This window comes from Carlito syrichta, unplaced genomic scaffold (assembly GCF_000164805.1).
Source record: "Carlito syrichta isolate Samal-C Ts95f unplaced genomic scaffold, Tarsius_syrichta-2.0.1 Scaffold317482, whole genome shotgun sequence".
Classification (NCBI taxonomy): domain Eukaryota; kingdom Metazoa; phylum Chordata; class Mammalia; order Primates; family Tarsiidae; genus Carlito; species Carlito syrichta.
This window is the reverse complement of record NW_007261578.1, coordinates 115378-142561: the sequence shown is the minus strand read 5'-3', so window position 1 is coordinate 142561 and position 27184 is coordinate 115378. Positions and strand designations below refer to the sequence as shown.

Sequence of the window (27184 nt, the reverse complement as noted above, 5' to 3'; positions counted from 1 at the left end):
GAAGGCTGAGGCGGAAGGATCGCTGGAGCCCAGCAGGTCGAGGCTGTGGTGGCCGGGAGCGGCCACTGCACTCCAGTCTGGGGGACAGAGTGAGACTCCAACTCAAAAAAAAAAAAAAAAATCCCTCAGTCTAGTAAGAGGTGGAACCAGTATTCGCACAGGCATGTGACCCCATGCCCATTCTCCTGAGCTCTGACAGTGCTTGGCTCGCAGTCTGTTGACGGGGGTGGGAAGAGGCCTGCTATGGAATCCACCCACCCTCCGAATCTGCCTCTTTCCAACTGGAAACTCCCAACCAACAAACATTGATCAGTTGGCTGTTACAGGTTTCTTTCATACTTAATTTTAGTAAATTAATATTTTTGTAATGTTCATTAACACAGTATTTTGTTTTTATAATTTTTTAAAAATCATAATATTTTGCAAATAATTGGAAAAAGCAGTTTGACTTTTATGAAATAAAATGTACATGAAAATTTTTGACATTGTTAAGTATTAAATTTCTTTCTTTTTTTTTTTGTTTGAGTTAGAGTCTCACTCTGTCACCCAGGCTGGAGCGCAATGGCATATTCAAGACCACCACAGCCTCCACCTTCTGGGCTCAGGTGATCCTTCCGCTACAGCCTTCCAAATAGCTGGAACTACAGGCATTTGCCACCTTGTCTGGCTAATTTTTTAAAACAAATTTATTATAGAATTGAAGTCTCACAAGTTGCCCAGGCTGGTCTCGAACCTCTGGGCTCAGGCAATCCTCTCTCTTCCACCTCCCAAAATGCTGGGATTACAAGCATGAGCAACTGTGCCTGGTCTTTAAATTTCTTGATTTAAACTTTAAAGTAGTTGCTTGGGCCATTAATTGTCGTATCTGGAGCAGCTGTTTTTATCATTTGGTTATGGTTGAATTTTTAGTTTTAAAGGCAGTGTTTCCTGAAGCACATATTTTTCTAAAACATTGTCATGCTGTTTGTTTCCCTTAAATAAAAAAATTTTAAAGTACACTCTGATACAGGAAATTTCTCATTTTTACCTTCTCTAGTGACATTTGGGCTCTGGGATGTGTCCTATACGAGATGTGTACACTAAAACATGCAGTAAGTAGAAGTTTCTGAAATGTTTTTAAAGTATCAAAAGTGACTATAACATTTCCATTATTTTTTAAAATTGAATTATCTTTCTCATAACTTCCTTATACCAGAAATTCCTCCTCTTTAAGTCAGTTTTTAAGTCTCTGATCTCTTCTGAAGTATACATTTATTTTTATTATCATACATGCACATGTAATATACCTGTTGTTATATGATAATATATTTCATACTTTAAAACAAAATTTGTTTCTTTTTGAATCAGGTTCTCTCTGTTTCCCAGGTTGGAGTGCAGTGGCATGATCACGATTCACCACAGCCGCAACATCCTGGCTCAAGTGATCTTTCTGCATCAGCCTCCTGAGTAGCTGGGACTGCAGGTGGATGCCACCATGCCTGGCTAATTTTTGGAATTTTTGTAGAGATGGGTCTTGCCGTGTTGTCCAGGCTGGTCTCGAACTCCTGGACTCAAGCAGTCTCCCAAAGTGCTAGGATTACAGGCGTAAGCCACCACACCGGGCCCAGAAAATTGCTTCTAATGATAGGGAAAAGAAATTTGTTCTCTTCTTTATGTTAAGTTTACTATGAATTTGATGTTTTAGCTCAACAAATTTTTCCAGTTTCATTTTAGCAAATTCTCAAGTAGAAGTGAAGTTATTTAAAGAACTTTGTTCAACATTCTCATTGATTAATTTTATCAATTTAAATATTCACTAATTCAGAGTATTTAAAATTTTTACTTTTGAGACTTTTTTGAAATAATATGTAACACACCAAAAAGGGAGAGTCTCATCCTAAGTAGATTTAATCTTAAAGACGGGTTTTGGAGTGGAATGTGGCTAACATACTTCCCTACTGAGTAAATACTAATGTATTTTCACTATATAAAACTTCAGATGATACATAAAAATACAAAGTAAATAAATATCACAAGTGATTCTTTTAGCCAGTATTGCTACCTGTACTGTTTTGTTGTTCCCCCCAGGCTTTATTGTAGACTAGTTTGTAAAATGAATTTTATTTTTTCCCTCCCCAAATAGATTACACTGTATAAGCAGTTTTATAGCCTGTTTTTATTGCTTGGTGTTGTTTGGGGAGTGTGTTTCCTCATCATTCTTAATGGTTGCATACTCTTTTGCTGTATTGTCTTAGATTTTACTTTTATTTGAAGAAGCACAGGCTGCCAAAGTGATGAATAGTGGGAGTAATCAGATCTGTATTTGAAGGAGTGTGCCATTTTCTGTGACACAGTTACTTTAGGTTTAAAATCGGTGTTTTGTTTTTTTTAAATCTTTTTGTCTACACTGTCTGCCATCATTGCTTGTGTATTTTGGAATTGGTTCCTCTTAAATAACATTTGTTTAGAGGCACGTGAAATTAATTTACCAACCTTCCCCTCCCCCCTTGTTTTTTATTATTTTAAAGATGTGGAGTACGGTTCAGGGTTAGGTACATAAGTGGTCATTGTACAGGTTAAGTTTGCATACTCTTATTGATGTAATGTACCCCCCACCCCTCGGCAGTGTCCCAGTACTGCCAATCCCTTGCTTATAGTATTATGATAAATGTTCAGGGTCCGCTTATGTGGTACTCAGATCTTTGTTTCTGTGATAAATCACTGAGTATTATAGACTCTAATTCCATCTGAGTTGCTGTGAAGCTTATAATTTTTTTATGACTGCATAATATTCCATCGTGTATATGTAAAACATTTTCTTTATCCAGTCTACTTTCAGTAGGCAGCACAATAGATTCCATGTTTTTGCCGTTGTGAATAATGCTGCAATAAGCATGCGTGTGCAGGTATCTTTTTTTACAGAGTGATTTGATTTCCTCCGGGTATATTCCCAGAAGGGGGATTGCTGGGTCATTTGGAAAGTTGATTTTTAGATCTTTTAGAAATCACCACAGTGTTTTCCACCGAGGTTGTATTAGTTTACACCCCTACCAACACTGTAGAGGAGCTCCTTTTTCCCCACATCTGTTGTTTCATGAGTTACTGATGATGGCCATCCTGAATGAACTATAGGCCTGTGCTACCACACCTGGCTAATTTATTTATTTGTTTGTTTATTTATTGTAGAGACGAGGTCTTGCCAAGTTGCCTGAACTGGTCATGAACTCGCAAGCTCAGGCAATCCACTTGCCTTAGCCTCCCAAAGTGCTGAACCTCTGAGTGTGGCCCAGTGTGGTTTTAATTTGCATTTCTTTGATGATTTGTGAGGTTGAGCATTTTTTTATGTATCTGTTGGGTGCTGGTATGTCTTCTTCTGAGAAGTGTCTGTTCGTATCTTTTGCCCATTTTTGTTTGATTTTTTCCTTTTGGCACATTTGAGTTCTTTGTAGACCCTGGATGTTAGGCCTTTGTCAGATTTACAGTTGGTAAATCTGTTTTTTCCCATTCTGTGTGCTTTCTCTCTATTCTCTTGATGGTTTCTTTTGCTTTGCAGAAACTTTTAAGTTTGATGAGGTCCCATTTGTCTATCTAACCTTTTATGGCATGCACTTTTGGAGAGTTGATCAGGAATTGGTTGCTTATTCCAATTTCCATAAAGGTGTTTCCTACCTTGACAATGAAAACTACAAAACCCCCTGCTCAAAGAAACCAAAGAAGACACAAACAAATGGAAAAATATTCCATGCTCATGGGTTGGAAGAATTAACATTGTTGAGATGTCCATTCTACCAAAGGCAATCTACAGATTTAACACAATATCCATTAAGTTACCAAAATCTTTCTTCTCAGACCTGGAAACAACAATATAGAAATTCAGGTGGAAACATAAAAAGACCACAAATGGCCAAAATAATCTTTAGTAAAATTAAAAAAAGCAGGAACTATCACATTTCCATACTTCAAACTCTACTATAAAGCCACAATAATCAAAACAGCCTGGTACTGGTGCAAGAACAGGCATATAGATCAAGGAAACAGGATAGAGTTTCTGGAAGCAAAACCTCAATTTCTCAACCAACTTATCTTTGACAAAGCCTCCGCCAACAACTATTGTGGAGAGGAGAACCTATTCTGTAAATGGTGCTATGAAAACTGCCTAACCACATGCAGGAGACTGAAACAGGACCCCTACCTATTCCCATACACAAAAATCAACTCTAAATGGATGAAAGGCCTAAATGTAAAACTTCAAACTATAAGAATTGTAGAAGAAAACGTAGGAAACCGACCTTTTTTTTTTTAAATAAAGAATGTGTCAATTAAGAGATCAATGTAAGTTCTTTGGAGTAAGGGAATAGAGAACCTTATCTTTTCTGCATTTAGGATTCCTATTTAGGTGTACAGACATTTCTGTAAGGTTGAATCTGCTCCAGTTTTTAGAAGCTATATGCCATTTAGGAAAGCTCAACATTTAATAGAACTCTTATAATCACTGGTGCCTAATTTATAGTGTATTTTATTTTCTTGATGAACATACTAAGAAGAGATCGACATTAAAACTGCTCTATACTATTTTAGCAGAGATATAAAAAACTTAATAGTAACTTCTTTGGAAATGAACTCTTCTTTAGATTTTTTATTTTTTATTTTTGAGTTGGAATCTTACCCTGCCACCCAAGCTGGAGTACAGTGGCACATTCACGGCCACTGCAGCCTCCACTTGCTGGGCTCAGGTGATCCTTCCACTTCAGCCTTCCAAGTAACTGGAATTACAGTTATGCACCACCATTCCTAGCTAATTTGTTGATTCATTGTAGAGATGACATCTCGCCATGTTGCCCAGGCTGGTTTTGAATCTGTGGGCTCAGGCAATCCTCTTGATTCTGCCTCCCAAAGTGCTGGGATTACAGGCATGAGCCACTATGCTTGTCCTCTTTAGATTTTAAGCTACCCTGCCTCTGTTTTGTTTTTACTTCAGTTAGAGTTTACATTGTGCTTAATCCTAAAATATGTATTCCCATTAGAATTTGTACTCTCCTTGGAATATTTTCCACATTGCTGATTCTATAGTTTTAGGAGCATCACACACACACAAATAATAATAATAGTAAGTTTTCTAAAAGGAAGGTAATTAGTAGTCTTATTTATTATATTTCCCCAAAATACTTTTAGTTCTGTAGTTAATTTCTTACTCTAGCCATTATAACAGAGGCACAGGAAAGCAGATCTTAAGGCCAGGTGATTTCCCCTGGCCCTTGTCATTCTTTGGCTCTAATTTTGCTGCCTCTTAGGCATAATCTTTTACTATCTTGATTATTATAATTGTTTATAAACTGTTTAATACATATATTCCATCTTTGAGTATTTTAAATAAGAAAAAATTACTCATAGCAAGTTATAACATTTCAGTTTTTGAGGGCTGATATTGTCCTTGGAGTACATTTATAGGTAACTAAACTTTGCTGTTGGGAACATAGTCTAATTTCTTGGAAGAGGATTATATTTCTATTCTATATTGGTAGGAAAATAACTATTTTCTGTTGTTGATATTCTCAGTTTCAGTTTATGTATGTTTCACATATGTTGATCTGTATTTTCTGGATTTCAGTTTGAGGCTGGCAGTATGAAAAACCTGGTACTGAAGATCATATCTGGAACTTTTCCACCGGTGTCTTTGAATTATTCCTATGATCTCCGCAGTTTGCTGTCTCAGTTATTTAAAAGAAATCCTGGGGATAGACCATCTGTCAACTCCATATTGGAGAAAGGCTTTATAGCCAAACGCATTGAGAAGTTTCTCTCACCTCAGGTATGGTTTTTCCTTTAACGTCCAACAGTAGAGTTGAGCTGCTGAGCTAGGACGTGGCCTCCAGCGTCAACAAAGGCGCGGCAGAACCCTGTGGGGGTGGGATTGGGAAGGGGTGCCTTTCTCCAGCTGCAGCTGCATCACTTCCTTTCCATTCTTAGGGGACTCCTATTCTTCCAATTTGCTTTCCAATTGTGCATTAGTCCTCTGTTCTCTGGGTTTCTGACTGTAAGATCATGAAACCTTTCTGGGACCCCCCCCACTGTGAGCAGTGGGGTTGGAAATGCTTCTCTCACAGTTGGTTGTTGTGAGAATTAGAAGTGATGATGCACACAGAGCGCTTCGTGTTTAGCACTTAGGGTCCAAAACGTTTGACAATATTAGAGGGATCCCCATGTGGGTTTCTTACTGGCATAAATGTGTCAGTGTCAACATAACTTATATGATTGTAATTATGTTCTGTTTGACAGGAAATGACAGGAAGCCATTTGTTTATGTGTGTACTAGATGGTTGACTCATGATTTTTCTCTATTGCACACATATAGGTGCACAATAAATATTTACTAGTTCAGTTGAATTTTAGTTGGACTATATTTATAAAGCAATCAAATTGGTTGGCATAAGTTATTTATAAAAATGTGACTACCTGAACTTGGAATTATTTTACTTTTCTTGTTTAGTGTGGCCTTTGTTAATTTAAATAATCATTATTAAACTCTTCTGTAAATAAGATATTTAGCAAAATCATACTTTTATAACTTTTTATGCTCATACGAGGAGAAGGAAGTATCATATGTCCTTTTGTCTTAACAGAACATGCGTGTGCACAGATACTCTTCAGAAAGCAGAAATTTGGATTTAATTATTGGTGTCAGGAGAATGATATCAGTAAGCACTTAAGCCAGTTAAAATTTGGAAGTTGAAGGGTACTTGTATAGGACATAGCAACAAGCCCTGAAATGTGGGTGTCTTAACACGACTCCTTTGTTGTGAATAACATTTTCAAGGACAGTTTTATGATACAGTGTGCTGCTGGGTTTTTTTTTTTGGCAGATACTAGAGAAGAAACAGTGACTTCATTCAGTCTCGCTGAGCTTTCTTTCCCCCTCACCAGAAGTCAGGACATGCAGTCTAAAGGCCGGAGTTCTGGAATTTGATTAGCTAGCAATGAGAGAAGAAATATTCAAGCCCGACTTATAATATGGAAAGAGAAAGGGCAGATTGTGATTATTGACAAATGGAATATTTGGCATCATGTTTGGTATATTCACGGACTCTTCTTGTTACTATTTAGACAACATTTAGATTTCATTCTACATGAAAACCTCTATCTTTTGTTCTTCAGATTTATTTTCTACTAAACCTGAGAAGGTTTATGATACATTTTTTAAGCTGTAATTTTGAAATAATGCATGAACTTTACTGCAGCATATGAGCTATTATTTCTGGTATCACTATAATGGAATGGTCTGATTTTAGTGTCTAAATTCTTTTGATGCTGTCAGCCAAGATTGATAGGGCCTAGTTTTCAGTCTTGCCCACCTTGGTACCTTATTCCTGGATGTGGCCTAGTTCTAATTCACTAGGAGTACCAGTGCTTTTTAGTAGAACATCTGTGATCATGAAAATGTTCTTTATCTGCATTGTCCAGTATGGTAGCCACTAACCACCTGTGGTTGGTGAGCACTTGGAATTTCTCTGGTTAGGAAAATGCCAAAAAAATTAAAATAATAAATAAATAATATATAAATATATACATATTAAATGTTATATACATAAATATATAATATACATATAAAGCTCTTCAGCTTGCATGAGAATCAACACAGGCGAGAATGACTCATGTTCAAATAGTGGAAGAGAGTCTTCATTCTGGGGCAAGCTGGAGATCATAAACTACCTGTTTTCTTTTGAGAAAAAAAGGGAAAAATGCTTGTGTTCAGGAGAGAAAGCATATTCACATAGTTGCTCTGAGCTCCCTGTGAGCCAAACTTTCCTTACACTGACCCTTGATTGTCCTAGTTCTCACACTTTAGCACACATCACAGTCACCTGAGTGCATCACTGGCTCCCATCACCACAATCTTGTTTCAGGAGCCCTGGGCAGCCTGACACCTTGCATTTCTAACAAGGTCCAGGTGATGCTTATATTGCGGGAAGGAGACCCTGAGAGCTGCTGTTCTCCTTAGTGGGAGAGATGACCATTTTAGTCCATGGAGTGTCTGGACCACTGTGACTGTGGGAGTACTTTCTCACCAGGCCTCAGTTCTCTTGAAAAGAAAGAAAACTCACTTGCCTTTTCCTTCCCCAGCCAGTAAGAAAAAAGAAAGCTTAAACTGAGTTAACTCTTTGTTGGTATCATAGTTGTGCACTTAAAGAAGGAAAAAAATGGAGTAAGGAGATAAAATTACTTGCAGTAAATGTAAATAAGTTTTGCCTTTCAAAATGTTTTCATAAATGCTAAGGAACAAGTTAATGGAGGGTTTATAGTAATATTAAAAAGAGATACTTGTTAAGTTTTGTAAGAATATTCAGATATTTATCCAATAACATGTTTCCAGTTATAAGTGCAAACTCATTGGAGATACTGAGAGGACGCCAAGTCAAAATAGCTGAGAGGTTATTCTGAGAGAGCTTCTTTTGATAATGACGTGATTCTTCAGTAGTTTTGAAGTAAATGAGAGCTGTGAATGCACATAGACGGAGAGCTTATTCCAGCGAGAGAATTGTGTTAAGGTGCTGAGTTATGAACCGGCAGGGAGTGTGTGGGGGCCCATATGGTACATTAGACTAATCTGAGAAGACAGCCTGTCTGGATAAGGAATGAAAGTAAATTGGTGAGATTGGGAGGCAGTTAGCATGAGGAATTTGTTGAGTGGTTTACTTGGTTTTAATGAGTACAATTGTTTGCAGCATAATTTTGGCTGAAAAGGGAAAAAATGTATTCTGATTAATGAGTTGGTTTTTTATTTTGGAAATTTAATGTCTTTTTTAACTTTTTTTTTTCTCTTTCAATCTAAGCTTATTGCAGAAGAATTTTGTTTAAAAACATTTTCAAAGGTGGGAGCTCAGCCTGTGCCAGGTAAATGAAGTCTAATATGGAGCCTTTCATCTGGTTGCAATAATTAAGACTAATTATATTAGAAATATATGTAGATATAATAAAGTGGGACAATTGTAGGATAAATTTAATACAGAGGAAATGCACCTTAAAATTACTTATGTTACATGGCAATATACTATACTTTCTGATAAATTAAAAACAAAGTTTTTTGTCTATCTTATCTAAACGGCTTGAAATCTTTTATCTTTATTGAATGCTTAGCTGATTTTTGAGAACACTGTTAAAGAATTATAAATGTCCAATTTAGGTGTAAATCTTTATGTAAGATATTTTTCTTTGAGAAATACTTTACATTCTAAAATTTTTAAAGTAAATAATGGTGTCAAGCACTCTATTGAGGAATGGTTTCCTTTTAAATAATGTGACCAGTGGCATAAGAATATTTGTAGACATGTAGACATGGTTATATACGGTGTGTATGTGTAGACGTGTATCTGTGTGAGGGGATTAATTTTTTTGTGCATAGAATGATTTCAGAAGGGATTCATAAAACCAGTGAAAGTTATTTCATACGTGAAGAGTGTATTGTTTCTCAAGCATAGTACTTTGGGTGTTCTACTCCATTTGAGTTTGGATAAATTACTAAAAATAAATACCATCTCATCAAAGTGAGTTATCCAAGCTGGAAGTGGTGTGGCAGGGCGTTCTCAGAAGGCTGGCTGCGCTTAGTCCTTCTTGAAACTCCTTAGCCTCGTCCTGTCATTGTGCAGATACTGTCAGTTCAGAGAAGTCAACTCACTCTAAACACAGTTACAGAATCCCTCCAGTCAGTCAAGCTGCTTGAGAAGTCAAATCTTAACCAAAAGACTCTTTGTCACAAAAGCCAGAAACATTCAGTGTTAGCACATTCTTTCCACAGGGATAAACCTCCATGGGAATTAGAAAGTTATTCATTGTAAGAGAAGTTGGACGCATGAAGTGTCTAACATATCATGGTACATTTTAAAAACAGGAGTGGTGTTACTGATGGGCCAGTAAATACGTAGTGGCCTCCAGCCCCTTAACATTAAACTTCATGCTCTAGGCAGCCTTGTCACTGAGCTTCAAAAATGCTCAAAAATCAGATAAATAATTCTCCTCTTCTCTGGAAAGTGGATGGGAGCTATTCATATCTGTCATCTTCATTTTTGTCTTCTTGTGCCTTTAGCCCCTTTTCTGGTGTACTCAGTATTTCTTTGGTTATATGACCACATTTAGCTAAGTTACAATTGTTGTAACTTTCTGTATGTATGCTCTAATTTGGTTATACAGTTGAATGCTTAAAGGGATTTTTTTTCCCTCATATTTGCTAGTTCCTTGGTCAAGAGGCATTTGGAGTATGTTTGGAAAATCTTATCCTATGACGTTGCATATTCCATGTTATCAACAAAAGATACTTCTGAATCTCTGAGATGCCAACCAAATGGCTAATATGTTTTTATTTTTAAAAGAGTTTACTAAGTTGTATGCAAAATGTGCATTCATTATAAACTTTTTTAAACATAAAAATTCTTTATTTTTTATTTTTATTTTTATTTATTTTATTTATTTATTTTTTTGAGTTGGAGTCTCACTCTGTCGTCCAGACTGGAGTGCAGTGGCCACTCCCGGCCACCGCAGCCTTGACCTGCTGGGCTCCAGCGATCCTTCCATCTCAGCCTTCCAAGTAGCTGGAACTACAGGCGCATGCTACCATGCCTGGCTTATTTTCCTGATTTATTGTGGAGATGAGGTCTTGCCAAGTTGCCCAGGCGGGTCTTGAACCCGCAGGCTCAGGCAGTCTACTCACCTCAGCCTCCCAAAGGCACGGGATTACAGGCTGAGCCACCGAGCCCAGCTGAAATTCTTTATTTTTAACACCCGTTATATATTTTTCTGTGATGATGTAACACATAATGACTGAAAATTAGGATTGTGTTATAAACAAAGTTTTATTGGGTTTTTTTTTTTGAGTTAAGAAAGGCAGATTTATTAAAGACGAGATATGTTGCAGTGGAACAACGGGCAATACAGCAGCAAAGGAAGCCTGTCTGCTGTCTCAAAGTTTTGTTTCTTTTAATTCATACTATTGTATGATGAACATTTTCTGATGCTCTTAAATTTTCTTTGAAGAACTGAGCTTAATGGTAGTAATTCATTATGAACTATTAATTTTTTATTCCTCCTATCCCCTCCTAAGAAAGGATACTTATTGGAAGAGTTTTAATTTATTTAGCTCATGATAAAATCCTGAGCTAGGGAGCAGGCTGGAAGAGGAAGAAAAAAGACTGCTTGCTACTCAGGCTTTGGGGGTGTTTGAGCAAAGGGAACCTTGACAGATGTGGAAAATAGGAGAGAAAATAGGGTTTGCGTAGACTAATACTCTGACGTCCCTTAATATCCCTCAGAGATGTGATTCAATAGTAGAATTTTTTTTTAAATTCCTTTGGGGTGTTTTCTCTTGAACTTATCATTGTTCTAAAACTGAACTTCAGCTGGGTTTCAATAAAGGTTAAATACATAATGTTGCAGGGTTTATCCTTGTGTATACATTTTTATGTTTTTCCACCTATTTCTTTAAAATCATTTAATAAATAACATCCCTAATGTCAATTGCCCTCCAGAAAGTTTGCCCAGTCATATTTCCACCAGCAGTGTGTGTGTGTGTATATATATACACACATTTATTTTATTTTTTTTTTATAATCAATATTTTTTATTATGATATTGTGGGGTACAGTTAAGGGTTAGGCATACAAATATGCTTCGTTCAGGCACCCTTGTTGATAAGAGGTATCTCCCCATCCCCAGACAGATATTGACTACCGTTAATCCCATCTTCCCCCCCATAGTTTCCCACCACTGTCAGTCATTTTCTTATAGTATTACGTTGGATGTTCAAGGTCCACTATATGAGTGAGAACAAGTGATACTCAGATCTTTGTTTCTGTGAGAGGTCACTCAGTATTATAGACTCTAGTTCCATCCAGGTTGCTGCGAAATTCATGATTTTGTTCTTTTTTATGGCTGCGTAGTATTCCACCAGCAATATATAAAGGTGCCTGTCTCACTGATGTCGAGTGGGATGTGGCACAAAACCTGTGAATTCTTTGGCTCATTTCTAAAAGGAATTGTAGAGCAGCTAGCAAAGTTTTCAGACAGTGTTTATTAGAGAAAGAAGGGAGCAAAGAAAGGGTGACATAACAGAGCTGGTGTCTATAGGCGAAAGAAACTGGATCTTTTACTCTTTACAGTAGACCTAATGTATCTTCAAATGATTACTATGCTAAAGAGGGTGGAGCTTAGGTTATCGTCATTCTGGAGATTGACATCTCTGGTCTCCTGATGAGAACAGACATGGAGGGGTAGTCTTTTTCTGACCACATTATCTTTTGCAGGAAACCTACTAGATGTTTCTTTCTTTTTTTTTTTTTTTTTTTGAGTTGGAGTCTCACTCTGTCACCCAGACTGGAGTGCAGTGGCCGCTCCCGGCCTCCACAGCCTCGACCTAATGCGTTCTGGCGATCCTTCCGCCTCAGCCTTCCAATAGCTGGAACTACAGGCGTATGCTACCACACCCAGCTAATTTTTGATTTTTATTGTAGGGATGAGGTCTTGTCAAGTTGCCCAGGCGGGTCTCGAACCCGCAGGCTCAGGCAATCCACTCACCTCAGCCTCCCAAAGGCGCGGGATTACAGGCTGAGCCACCCAAGTTCCTTAGCTAAAAGGTGGTCTTATTATAATTTCTATGGCTTTGTTCAGTTAAGGGGTGGTCTTTGGCCTTGTGCCTTAGACAGGGAACCTGAAAGTTTTTAGTGATTATTTTTATTTTTTTTTTTGAGTCAGAGTCTCACTCTGTCACCTAGGCTGGAGTGCAGTGGCACACTCATGGCCACCGCAGCTGACCTGCTGGGCTCAGGTGATCCTTCCGCCTCAGCCTTCTAAGTAGTTGGAACTACAGGCACATGCCACCACCCCCAGCTAATTTTTTGATTTATTGTAGAGACCGGGTCTCGCCAAGTCGCCCAGGCTAGTCTCGAATCCCTAGTCTCAGGCAGTCCTCTTGCTTCAGCCTCCCAAAGTGCTGGGGTTACAGGCATGAGCCACCACACCTGGCTTCTTAGTGATTATTATGCTAAACCTTGAATTGAAAGGTTGGGCTGTCCTAGTCCTACATCTGATGGAGTTTTCTTTTGGTTTGCCATGGGGTGGGGTAGGCTGCAGCTTGGCCTGCAGTAAAATGTAATTTTTAGAATGTCTGAATGCTTCCTAAAACCTGCCTATGGGAAATTTATCTATGTCTGACTTGTGCTAGCTATCCTGCCTCATTATGGAGGCCTTAGTTGTGACGACTGTTTCAAGGTGTTCTTCAGCAAATCTGCAGGGGTAGCTATCCTTTAAACATTCTGTGAAGGAGAAAAACTGCTGATAGTGATGCCATTAATGTTTAACCATTGCTCTTGATTTTGAGAGTGATTTCTAAAATGTGAATTTTTAGAAATTCATTTTTAACAGTTTTGTTGATACATAATTCATATCCTGTACAATTTACCGATTTAGTCTACAATTCATTTTTTTTTTTTTTTTGAGTTGGAGTCTCACTCCATTGCCCAGGCTGGAGTGCAGTGGCACACTCATGGCCACCCCTGCTGGGCTCAGGTGTTCCTTTTGTCTCAGCCTTCCAAGTAGCTCCTGCCACCACACCCAGCTAATTTTTTGATTTATTTGTAGAGATGAGGTCTTGCCAAGTTGCTCAGGGCTGTTCTTGAACCCATGGGCTTAGGTAGTCCCCTCACCTCGGCCTCCCAAAGTGCTAGGATTATAGGCTTAAGCCACTGCGCTGAGCCCAATTTTTAAAAAATAAATTCACAGATATGTGCAGCCATCACCCATGGTCAATTTTAGAGATATTCTTTTTTTCATATGAGACTTCATCATCTTTTTGCTTTTTTCAAAAAGTGGCTTTAGTGTAAATAGTTAAGTCATTGATAAATGCTAAGGAATGAATAAGATATTTGGTTAACAGTTCTAAATGCTGGCAATGATTGTGAAAATGAAGTGCTATCTTGAAAAATTTTGAAATTAAAGTTTTAAAGAACTACTGGAAAAAAAATTTTTGTATCTTTTCTTATAGCTAAAAGACCAGCTTCGGGACAAAGCTTGGCTTCTGTTGTGCCTGCTCAGAAAATTACAAAGCCTGCTGCTAAATACGGTATACCCTTGACATATAAGAAGTACGGAGATAAAAAACCACATGAAAAGAAGCCACTGCAGAAACAGAAACAGGTACGATCATCTGTAGACTGTTAGAAACAGATTTCAGGTGGACATTATCTTACTGCAGCTCAATTTCATCTTGATATTTGTAGGATTGTTTTTAAGTTCCTCAGGGACACTGCTGTTCTGCTTCATTAGTCTTCCAAAACTAAGGAACCTGACAGAGTCCTAAAGCAACGTTACGTAGATGCATTAAATAAAATACCTGGTGCAGTAAGAAGGAAAGTGAAATCATAAATGAAATCATTTTTGAACAACTGAAACAGAGCCATTTATTTTTGTGCATAAAAGATGTAAAAACGTATGACATATTTGATAAAAGTTTAGGATTCTGGGAATATTTTGCATTGTATTTGAGAATTCACAATCAAATAAATAGCTTAAACTCATAGAGCTGGAAGGAATGTGGTCAGGTAGCCTACTCTGTCATACTTCAGATGAGAAAATTAAGGCCTGTAGTATTTAAGTGACATCCCAAGCACAATGTTAGCTGCAGGCATTTTGCATTTTATTTATGTCAGTAGCTGCATGCATTGAAATGTAGGACCTGTTTTGTTTTGGATTACATATGCATATATATATACATGCACACATGCTTAGATACATATGTGTACACCCTGCTGTGAGAGAAACTTCACAGTAGGAATGATTCTTTTGTTCAAAACATTAAATAATTCAAAATGATTATTGTAAATTAGTCTTCAAATAAATAAGTCAGCATCAAGTCAGGAGAGAGAAACCACATGATAATTTGAACAGGAAATATTTAACATAAATAATTATTAACTATTTTTAGGGAATTAACGTTTAAGTGGTAAAGAGAACTCTAAAGAGTGCAAGAATAAGAGCTGGGCATGATGGGGCGTGCACCTGTTGTCCCAGCTACATTGAAGCCAAAATGGGATCATTTATCCCTTCAGCCTAGGAGTTCAAGTTCAGCCTGGGCAACAATGTGAGACCTCATCTCCATAAAAAAAGAAAAAGAAAAAGAAATACAAAATAAGCAATAAAGTGAGAAGGCTTGTGATCACAAAGCATAAAAAATACAAGAATAGCAGAGGGAGGAAGCAGCCAGTACTTGTACTGCGGTAGAGCATCTAAAGGAGGAACACATTTCTGAAGATTCCCCCAACACCCCCATCCTTAATGAGATTCCGGCTATGTTGGGTAGAGTGTGGCGGGAGCCGCTGGGTGGCACCACAGTCGGGCTGGCGAAAAACCTGTCCAAGGTGGCACTGGCGAAACGCCCTGGGACATTTCCTGGAGCGGCAGCAAAATGTTAAGGGAAGCCCCCCTGTGGCCATTGACCTCACTGGGAAGCCTGCTGGGGCCCCAGGGGCCTGCCCGGGCCAGTGTCTTTGGGAAGCAGGCTGGGATGCCTACTGGGCTCTAGCGGAACTCCAGGCGCTGTCCCTAGGGGAGTGCTGAAACTCAGTATAGGCTCTCCTGGAGCTGCCTGCAGTGGTGAGTGCCTCTGCAGGAACAAAGAGGAAGGAAGGTGGCGGTCAGGGAGCTTCTGCCCTCTGTGACAAATGTCCCCTATTGTCTCCTGACAAAGCCTAGTGGGGTGCGAGCCAGCAGAGGGAGACTGTCCACAACACCTGTCCCCCCATTGCAGGCAGGAATGGGAAGCCTGGAATGGGAGCTGAGGGCAGTGAAAATTGGCACGTGGTTTTCTTTTTAAAATGGATTTATTGCCTTTCTCCCAGCCTGAGTGGACCGTTCCATGTGAGGACGCTTTATTTCTCCTTACGTCAGTCACCACAAGAAGCCTAGGACCCAGGCTTCCCCTCACAACCTGGTCTCATCCCACAAGACTCTGCTCACTCCCCGACCTGTCTGGACCTCCCTGGAACTTTCTAAGCACTGCTGCACAGCCCTCTTCACTTTCACATCTCCAGCTTCTGCAGATGTCTTCACCTTTGCTCTGCACTCTGGCGTGGCCCTGTGCACTGCTCTGTAGCTCTCTCACGTGGTAGCTCTTTTCTCTTGACCCTGATGATCCTGGGTTGGAGGCGAGGGGAAGGAGGAGCTTCCTTGCTTCCTGTTGCCAGATTCTCGCTGCTCCCTAGCCTCCCCTCCCCTCCCCCCTCCCCCCACCCCTGCTCCAGCTTCGATGCTGTTGCTGTCACACAGGGTCACCTGCTTCCCATCTGTGTCAGGGTCATCTGCAGACCTTTATTTTTTGAAGAGTTTGACGTCTGGTTCACTGTCACCTTTCCCAACATTGTCATAGTTCTCTGTGGTTTCAGTATCAAAAAGATGACATTTCCCATAAACGTGGCCTTTTATTTTCTTGATCATTCTCTTCTAATAGTATTGTTTCCTACCATGGCTTAAAACTCTCATCTGTAGTCGTGCCATTAGATTTGTCATTATCAATAATGGCGATTCTCTCTTAGTCTCTTTTGTAAGCATCTGCTCCCTGACGACTACTTGTCATGTTTCTAGCTCATTCCTTCAGGGGTTTGCCTCCAAGATAGCTTTGTCTCATTTGGATCCTTGGATCTCAGTGGTTTTTTTTTTTAATTGTTGCTGGTTTTCCCTTTCTTACCTAGCTTACGTTCCGTCTTCTCTTCTAATCGTTTTGTGCCACAACTCTCTTGCTCCTGTCTCCACTGTTACAAGATCACCTGGTGAAAACTTCACCTGAAGCCCTGCCCTCTGGCTCCTTTGTCCTGAACCTGGCAGGGGAGCGTGACTGAGGAACACGACTGTGTATCTGGTCTGACCGTAAGTTTGGAGCCCACAGCGTCAGATTAGCCCCTCTGGCAGCCCCGTTACGTTTCCTTGCTGTGCTTACTCCCAGTGATCGGGTGGCGATTTTTGGCCTTCTTGCTCGTGACGGGGACCAGGGCCTGCTGCCCACTTCGCTGAGAGCACAGGAGCAATTGGAGGAACCCTCCCTACGCCCTCACAGTCACTGTGCCAGTCAGTTTACCTGTTGGCAGATACTCTGCCTTTCTTCCTTTTGCTTTGGATGCCCTGTCTTGTTCCTGTCCAGAGTCAGCCCCACCATTTGCACACTGGCTTCTTTTTTGCCTTCTAAGGGACTCTGTGCTCTCTCCTGTGTGATTGTGTTTTCCCTCTACTGATCGTTACCATTAGCGAATATGCCAAGTACCCACCTGCAGAAGCACGTTGTACTTGCTGTTCTCTTTTCTGAGAGGTGTGCTCGAAATTCGCCTTGTGAATAGAGCCCTTCGTGAACACACTGCACACCTCAAGTAACAGTTATCCTTCACCCCAGCCCTTGTTTCGAGTCTACTTTATCCTGCTCTGTCTTTTTCCACGGCATTATCACGCTCAAGTCCATTCATGATCCATTTGTTTGTTGCAGTTTCCTCCAAGACAGTGCTTAAATTCATGAGGGTAGGGATTGTTGTTCATTGGCTCCCGGCAGATAGTTCCTGGCAGGTATAGTTCCTGGCAGGTGGTAGGTACTCAGTGAGTCCTGAATAAGTGAATGAATGAAGGAGTTCTGACTTGGATGTCTTCAAGTTGCTCACAAATGTTAATTCTTTAAAAAAAAAGTAACTACCTAAATTTTTAGTTAAAACTCAGTTTATAAAAACCATTTTGTTAATGTTTTTAGCAAATTGATGACTATTAAAAAAAACCTAGAGAGAAATAAATGACAATGGTCAACTCTCTTGAGTACACTGGAGTATGTCTTTGTTCTATAAGATCTACACTAGGGAAAAAAAATGAATTTTTGTGACCTTTTTTTAGTTAGAAAGACAAGTAGCCTGTTAAAATTATTATCAGTAGTGCTGAGACATTAAAAATTAATCTAATGCTTTTAATTTGCTGTTGTAACTCAGGAGTCAGGCTGATTGACATAAGAAACATACAAAGTATGTCTTGCAGATAACACATAGTGGGCAAAGAACCACCCTACCAAATAAAGGGTGCTTATTGTGTGTGTTGAAGACCTTCCAGGATTCGAACCTGCATGCACTGTCCAGTCTACAATGCCCCTAGCTTCTTACCAAGTCTTAGCTAACTTGGACCTTTCACTAGTTACTGACTCTACCCTGTGTGTACTCTTTTTTTTCTGTACCCCTCCTCCATTCTTCTGTCTCTTCTGCATAGGTACAAGTCATGTTGATCCTGTACTCTTCTGTAAGCCCTTGAAAAGTACCAAGTGAAGAACTTACTTCTGCCCTCAATGTTAGCATCCAACAAGAATACAAAAGCTTGAGAAAAATGGCAAAAGGAGCAAACTGTGTGATTTGTGTTCACATCATTAGCTTGTAGGTTAGCAGATAGAATGTTGACATCATGGTCTGGGGTAGTTGCATTGGCAGTGGTGATAGCAATTCTCTACTTACCCAAGGGAGCTAGGAGCACTGCAGAACGCTTTGTTCCACAAGACCTTTTTTATCTCTTCCCTAATTGTCCCCTTTCTATAACCCCCAAAAAACAGGAAAATAATTTTTTTATTTGAACTCCTTCAGCACCTGATATGTATCTTCTTAATGTTATTTTTGTTAGAACGTCAGCTCTAAGCCAGGTGCAGTGACTCACACCTGTAATTCCAGCACTTTAGAAGGCAGAGGAGAGGATTGCCTGAGTCCAGGGGTTCCAGACCAACCTTGGCAACTTGGTGCAAGATCTTGTCTCTACAATAAATAAAAAAATTAACTGGGCATGATGGCATCACCTGTAGTTCCAGCTACTTAGAAGGCTAAGACAGAAGGATCACCTGAGCTCAAAAGATTGAGGCTGTGGTAGCCATGAGCATGCCACTGCACTCCAGCCTGTGTGACAGAGTGAAACCTCGACTCAAAGAAAAAAAATGTCAGCTATGAAGTTAAAAACCACGTTTTATGCAACTTTGCACAGATAAGTGGCTAGTAAGTTTTTAATGAGTGAATTATTGAACAAAATGAATTCCAGATCAGCATAGCAATATCCTTTCTGTTTTAAAAGCATTTACAAGGGTAAAGGCCAACTCTTAATGCTTGAAAGCATCTGCTGAGGCGATGGGTGTCCCACTTACTCTTATTTTATCACTACACATTGGATGCCTGCATCATGTGTGCCCCTATAAATATGCACATTTATTAGGTATCAGTATTTTTAAGTCACTCATATGCTTTTTAAATAATAAAATTAAATTTTAAAAAGGAAACTACTTCAGTATGAGGTGATGAAGAGAAAGCTATAAACATTTGAAATACATTTCTTACATACATATCTGACTCTTGAGATAGAGACTTGATTTCCATGAAGCTATTTGGTACTTTGAAGTAACTTAAGTAGCATAACTTTGATCTGTAATTTATCTTATGAAGTATGTATTTTTTTAAATGAAGTATGTCATTTAATACATTTGCTGAGGTCTTTTAGTACACTTTTGGCAGTTTTATATAATAAAAGATGAAGAACGTATTTGCAGTATACAAACCCTGAATTGAATTTCACATAATTTATTCTAAGCTTTCCAGTTTTTATTCAAATATACATTGCCTTTATTTTTAATATGACTCTGAGAGTTTATAGATGATTTTGTGTTTTGGTGATTTTAAGAAAGAAGTGTGACCTGGATCAAAATTTCTTTGGAAATGTGTTTTCTGATAGAGTTCCGTGAAATGTGAATTCAAAGTATGATTTATAGGCAATTTTTCAGATGCTTATTCCAAACGGTGTTGACAGATGCCGTCTATTTTAGCCTTTGGAATATACACATGGATTTTCTGTTTTCTCAGAGATAGAATTAGCATTGGTATGGCTGTGGGGAAAGGGCAGCTGGGATGTTTGTGTCTTCATGTTGTTCCACCAATAAGGACCGCACACTTGAGTGGCCTTGCAGAAGCCGTTGTCCTGTCTCCGGGCCACGTGTCAGCCTGCCAGGATTGAGAGACAAGAACTCTGGGTGAGCCTGGACTCACGATGTACCAGAAGGTTCTCAGCTCGGGGCAGGATTGTAGCCAAGTGTGTGATCTGTCTTTTAATATGGCTGATAGAATCAAGTAATGTGTTGGCTCTCTCAATGTTTCCCTTATTTTCAGTTAAAACTTTTTTTTAATATATATTTTTTATTTTAAAATTGTGTTGTACAGTTAAGGGTTAGGTATACAAATATTCATTGTACAGGTACCCTTGTTGATGAGGTGTGCCCCCCTTTCCCCAGACAGATATTGACTACCATTAATCCCACCTCCCTTCCCCTTCCTGCCCCCCCATAGTTTCCTGCCACTGTCAATCCTTTTCTTATAGTATTACGGTAGTTGTTTTCAGTTAAAACTTAAGCAATAGCCATGCTCAGTGGCTCAGCCTGTAATCCTGCATCTTTGGGAGGCTGAGGTGAGTGGATTGCCTGAGCCCGTGGGTTCGAGACACGCCTGAGAAACTTGGCAAGACCTCATCTCTATGATAAAAAAATCAAAAAATCAGCTGGGCGTGGTAACGCACACCTGTAATTCCAGCTACTTGGAAGACTGAGGCGGAAGGATCACCAGAGCCCAGCAGGTCGAGGCTGTGGTGGCCGGGAGCGGCCACTGCACTCCAGTCTGGGCGACAGAGTGAGACGCCAACTCAAAAAAAAAAAAAAAACTTAAGCAGTATACAAGAACAGCATGCTGTGGGGTTTTCAGACTTCAGTTATGGGTATTCTGAATAACAGATGTCATCAATCGCATATTCTGAGTGATAGGCAAGTGATTTAGATGATAGATACAAATATTTTGTATTTCAGACAAGGCCATTGCCTTCAAACTCTGCGAGGCAGATAAGCATGATTTTCTAAGCCAGACCACTGGGAATTAGATAATAATCAGCACTTGGAATATTGTATAGCTAATTTTTAAAACATTTCACTTAAACTAAACTCTGTGCACAACAGTATGGAGGTACTTAATACCATGGAATTGTACAAAATATTTTAAATGTGATTCTTAAAATGTTTTTCAATTTATTTTTACATCTCATTTTTTAAAGACTACTTCTTCTCCCAGAAATTCCAAAGTATCTTTTAGGTTCAAATTCATAAAGACTTCTTAGAATTTTTAACTTCAACTTTGAAAATGACAAGCTTATGAGGAAAACCATAACCACTTAATGATACTGTCATGTTTAAGTTGTACACATTTAATCTAAGGCATATTAAGTTATTATTACTCAGTGAAATATTTTTATATCATAAGACTTTGGTCCTCTCTCTGGAAAATCGGTTCTTTTTTAAAAGCTCTGTTAAAGAAGTGACTATTAAGCCACTAGAGGGTACTTCATGAACACATTTCAGGGTTTTGACTCTGATTTTAAGTTATCTTTGTGAAGATGTTTTATGTTTTGTATTATTCTTTTCAGTATAGAAGTAGTGTTCTGAAAATATCCATGTTATTTCAGAAGAACAGCTTGGTATTTTTATTTGAAAAATATTTGAATGTCTTGTGTATAAGGCAATATGGACCATCAGGAGATGAATAGTCTTTGCCTTCATTTAACTTACCCAAGCGTATGTAGTTGTTTTTGGTAAACATTCTCTTCTTATTCTGTTCTATCATGCAGTAGATACAAACACTGGCCTTTTGTATAGGACTGATATATCACATTAATATTTTTAATTGTTTGGTGTTATTGTTTACTCATTTGTAGTCTGGTGCTACCCTGATTATATAAAAGTTAACCCATGGAGCTTGTCAGAATAGAGGATGCAGAACTCTATGTCCAATGATCATGGCCGAGCAACTCTTCAGGATATGGATCTTTAAAAATAACTTTATTGGGATATAATTTACATAATGTACAGTTCACCCGTTGAAAGTGTTCAGTTAAGTTGGGTGCAGTGGCTCATACCTGTAATCCTAGCACTTTGGGAGGTGGAGGCAAGAGGATTGCCTGAGCTCAGGGGTTGTAGACCATCTTGGGCAACTTGGCGAGACCTCATCTCTACAGTAAATGAAAATATTAGCCAGATGTGGTGGTGTACACCTGTCATCCTAGCTACTCAGGAGGCTGAGGCGGAAGGATCATCTGAGCCTAGAAGGTTGAGGCTGTGGTAGCCATGATCACTCCATTGCACTCTACCCTGGGTGACAGAGTGAGACTCTGACTTAAAAAGAAAAAATTTCTGTTAATGGTGTTAGTGTGTTCACAGGGTTGCAGAACCATCTCCACAGTACGTTTTAGAACATTTTCATCGCCCCAAAAAGAACTTATTTTCCCACTAGCAGTCACTCCCAATTTTCTTCACCCCACAACCCTTGGTGACCACGAATCCACCTTCTGTCCCTAGATGACAGAGTTGCATATTCTGGACATTTCATATCAACAGAGTCACATGACACGTGGTCTTTGTGAATAGCTCTTTTCACTCAGCATGATGTTTTCAGGTTACTTGGAAGACTGAACTGGAAGGATAGCCTGAACCCAGCAGGTCAAGCCTGCGGTGGCCATGAGTGTGTTACTGCACTCCAGCCTGGGTGACAGAGTGAGACTCTGACTCAAAAAAAAAAAAAAAAAAAAGGATTTTTTAAAAAGGCAAGTCAAATCAAGCAATGTATTTAAAAAAAAAATAATACTTACGAAATAGGTTTCATTACAGGAATACAGATATAGTTCAAAGGTAGGAACTGATTACTGCAATTTTATTGCATTAGGAGATTAGAGGAGAAAACCATATATAAAATCATATCAAGTCAGGCTCAGTAGCTCAGCCTGTAATCCCGTGCCTTGAGAGGCTTAGGTGAGTGAATTGCCTGAGCCCATGGGTTCGAGACCCACCTGGGCAACTTGGTGAGACCTCATCTCTACAATAAATCAAAAATTAGCCAGGTGTGGTAGCACGCACCTGTAGTTCCAGCTACTTGGAAGGCTGAGGCAGAAGGATCGCTGGAGCCCAACAGGTTGAGGCTGCAGTGGCTGGGAGTGGCCACCGCACTCCAGTCTGGGTGACAAAGTGAGACTCCAACTCAAAAAAAAAAAAAAAAAAAATCAATAGGTGCTGAAAATTTAGTGAAATTGAACGCTAATTTTTGTTTAAAAATTTTGATTTGAGGAATGGAAGATAAAGTTCATAACTTAGTTCATTGTGTATAACACACACCAGAAACCTATGGCAAGCATTATTTATTATAGTGAAAACACTGGAAGCATTATCATTAAAGTAAGGAACAGGATAGAGGTGTTGGCTGTCATTGCCTTTGTTAAATGTTATGTCAGAGGTCCTAGCCAATGCAACTAATAAGAAGGAAATTAGAAGCAAATATTGCAAGAGAAGGGAAAATAGAGACATTATTTGTAGATTATGTGATTACCTACCTAGGAAATCTTAGAGACACATCAAACTATAAATAAAATTCAGTATAGTGGACTGATAGAAGATCAGCATGTAAAAATAATCAGCTAGAAAAGGATGTGGAAATAGCCACAGACACCCCAGATATAGAACTGAACTGATGAGTAAAGTATAAGACAATTGTAGAAGAAAGGAGTTGGAATTAATTGAATACTATATACCAGTGAAGGAAACAGATGTAGATACAAATAACATGGGTGAATCTCGAAAACAATATTGAGAGAAGCGGCAAGATGGCGACGGGGCAACCCAGTCTGTGAAACCCTCTGCAAAGGAAAACTGCAGTGGGTCTCTGACTCTCGCCCCGGGGGCTGCGGACCCCATCATCGCAGCCAACTCTTCATATGGAGCTAGGCCGTTGCCACCGCTGGGGCATGGCAGTGGACTGGACCGTCACTCCAGCGCAAACGGTGCTGCCGCCCCTGTCGCCACCGCGGCCTCCGTGGCGGCCATAGCACATCGCACCACCTGGGCCGGAGGCGATCCACTTCAGTCCTTCAAGCCCCTTCAGGAAAGATCTGCTGGGATCGCTGCCACCTCTCCTGCGACCGAGTCGTCCTGCCTGCCGTAAGTCTCCTGCCGTCTGCCCTGAGGCAGGTGGCCATCTTGCCATCTTCAGCCTCTGCCATTCCTGTCCGCCCCGCCCCCTCTGGGGCGAGCAGCAGAGATAGCACCACCTGCTGGCGATTCAAGGTAACAACACCGAAACGGGAGAAACAAGCTTGAAAAAGACATAGGCCAGAGTGGCGAAGGGAGGATGATCTGAACTGTCCTTCACAGCAGACCAGGGGTAACTGACCCTAACTGCAAACTGATTTACCAACTTGAAAAGAAAACTAGGAATCAGAACTGAAAGGACATTGGACTTAAACGAAATGTCTCAGAGTGTGCTTCATTGATTCTGTTAGTTTAATGACTTAATTCTATTCCTACTGTATTGTTCCTTTTTTTCTTTTTTCCTCTTCCTTTTCTTCTCTTTTCCTCTCTCTGTAAACCATATCTTTGTATAGAGGAACAGCACACCGATAAGGTGGTTGGTTAGCTTGTATATTAGCATCACTATATATGTATATTTTTTTTTTTTGTATGAGAGTTGGTTCGTCCGTACCTGTGGTCTTGTTTTTATCTGTTTCAGTATAGGCCTCTCTCTCTATTTGTTGGCACACTCGTTTGTTTCCCCCCTTACTCCTCTAACTCTCCACCTCCCCCTTCAACCCACTGTCTGCTCCATTCTCTCCCCTCTGCTAACCACATTTTATTTCAGGGAGTAAACCTACAGCCCCACTGCACAGAAAGATTCCAAGGCAGTGGGAAATGGGTTCCAGATTATCCACATACCTGTCAGCAAATATCAGTTCCTGCAGATAGATTTTTAATCACAGCTCCCCCCTTAAGTAAATCTCAAAACTGCAAAAAGGACCACCCCCAACCTACAGTGCAACTCCAGAATTGAACAAAGAGGGCATACATAAAGAAAAGGAGATCGAACAAACAGAAGTAAAACCAATCCCTTTACCCCTGAATAACAGAATTAAAGAAGATGGTGACGTGAAGGGAAGGAAAAAGTTAGGGAGGGGGAAAAACCGTACAAATGAAGAAAAACCAAAAGAAGAATATAGGCCTCACACAGACCCCTGGGAGGTCAGACACTGAGAAAACAGATTCTGGAACACAAACAATGAAGAGCCCCCAGAATGCCTGGTCACATGCAACAAACCCAGACATCAAGACATTAATGGAGAGAATTTAAAAAATTGAGGAGAGACAAGAGGAAAATAGGAAGGAGCTGAGGTCAGAAATAACAGCAGTAAAGAATACTGTGATGGAAATGAATAACAGACTAATAAGCATGGAAAGCAGAATCAGCCAAGCAGAAGAAAGAATCTCAGAGCTCGAAGACCAAAACACAGAAATAACCCAAACTGTCAAAAGCATAGAAAAGAAGCTCAAAAAGACAGAATAAAACCTGGAAGAGATGAATGATCACTTCAAGAGACCAAACCTAAGAGTAATTGGGCTTCCTGAGGCAGAGAGAGAAACAGAAGCCACACTGGAACAAACATTTCATGAAATCATTCAAGAAAACTTCCCTCATCTCATCAAGGAAGAAAAAATTTAAACACAAGAGATTCAGAGAACCCCTGCAAGACAACAAATGAGAAGACCAACTCCTAGACACATAATAATTCGCCTAAACAAAGTAGCTATAAAAGAAAAAATCCTAAAGACAGCAAGAGAAAAAGGCCAGACTACCTACCAGGGAAGACCAATTAGAATAGCAGCAGATTTATCCACAGAAACCCTTCAGGCTAGGAGAGCCTGGAGCCCTATCTTCAGAGTTCTAAAAGATAAACACTTTCAACCAAGAATAACCTACCCAGCCAAACTAAGCTTCATTAGTGAGGGAGAATTGAAATCTTTTCCAGATATCCAATCCCTAAGAACCTACGCTGCCACCAGACCACCTCTACAAGAAACACTTAAGAAAGTACTGAACACAAAAGAAAAAAAAGAACAACATTCTTCACAAGAGTACAGGCAAAAGATTAAAAACACACATGAACCAACTCCAAAACCCAAAGAAAGACAACAAACAAACAGGAACAACTCTGTAAGAACCTTATGACAGGGATCAACTCTTGCATTTCAATTATTAGCCTAAATGTGAATGGACTAAATGCACCACTGAAAAGACTTAGAATGGCAAAATGAATAAAATATCATCAGGCAACAATCTATTGACTTCAAGAGACTCCCCTCACTAAAAAGGACACCCACAGACTCAAAGTAAGAGGATGGGAAACAAACTTTCAGGCAAACAGAATACAAAAGAAAGGAGGAGTAGCGATCTTAATTTCAGACAAAATACTCATCAAGCTATTAAAAATCAAAAAAGATACAGAAGATCACTACATAATGACAAAAGGCTCGATCCATCAACAAGAAATATCTATCCTAAACATATATGCACCCAACATAGGTGCACCAACTTTCATAAAGCAACTTCTAGGAAAACTAAAGAAAGATATTGACTCTAGCACCATCATAACTGGGACTTTAATACCCCACTCACAACCCTAGACAGATCATCAGGACAAAAAATCAACAAGGAGATCCCAAACCTCAATGTGACTTTGGACCAAATGGACTTAATTGATACCTACAGAACACTCCATCCAAAGACCACAGAATACACATTCTACTCATCACCACATGGAACATATTCTAAGAACGACCACATACTCGGCCATAAATCAAGCATAAGCAAATTTAAAAGGACCGACATTCTACCATGCACCCTTTCGGACCACAGAGGAATAAAAATAAACATTGACACCAACAAAGTCCCCCCAAAACCCACAAAGACATGGACACTAAACAGCATGATGCTAAACAACTCCTGGGTCAATGATGAAATCAAAAGAGAGATCAAAAGATACCTGGAAACAAATGAAAATGAAGAAACATCTTACCAAAATCTCTGGGATGCCCTGAAAGCTGTAGCAAGAGGGGAATTTATATCCCTACAAACACACATGAAGAAAATGAAAGGAACAGAAATTCACAACCTAACAAGCCACCTAAAGAAGCTGGAAAAGCAAGACTACAAAAACCTTAATTTCAGCAGAAGAATCCAGATGACCAAAATAAAAGCTCAAATCCAGGACATAGAAGACAAAAAGATAATACAAAAAAATCAATGAAACAAAAAGCTGGTTTTTCGAAAGGATAAAA

General features: G+C 39.5%; 1 protein-coding gene across 1 annotated transcript in view; it reads left to right on the top strand.

Annotated features, from left to right (window-relative positions):
• The window catches only part of NEK1 (NIMA related kinase 1), a 159493-nt gene that overhangs the window by 21952 nt on the left and 110357 nt on the right, over positions 1–27184 (top strand). The window contains exons 7-10 of the mRNA XM_008074769.1: positions 1037–1091; positions 5588–5788; positions 8808–8868; positions 14003–14154. Coding sequence (XP_008072960.1) covers positions 1037–1091; positions 5588–5788; positions 8808–8868; positions 14003–14154 — 469 coding nt within the window. The remainder of the gene's footprint in view (positions 1–1036; positions 1092–5587; positions 5789–8807; positions 8869–14002; positions 14155–27184) is intronic.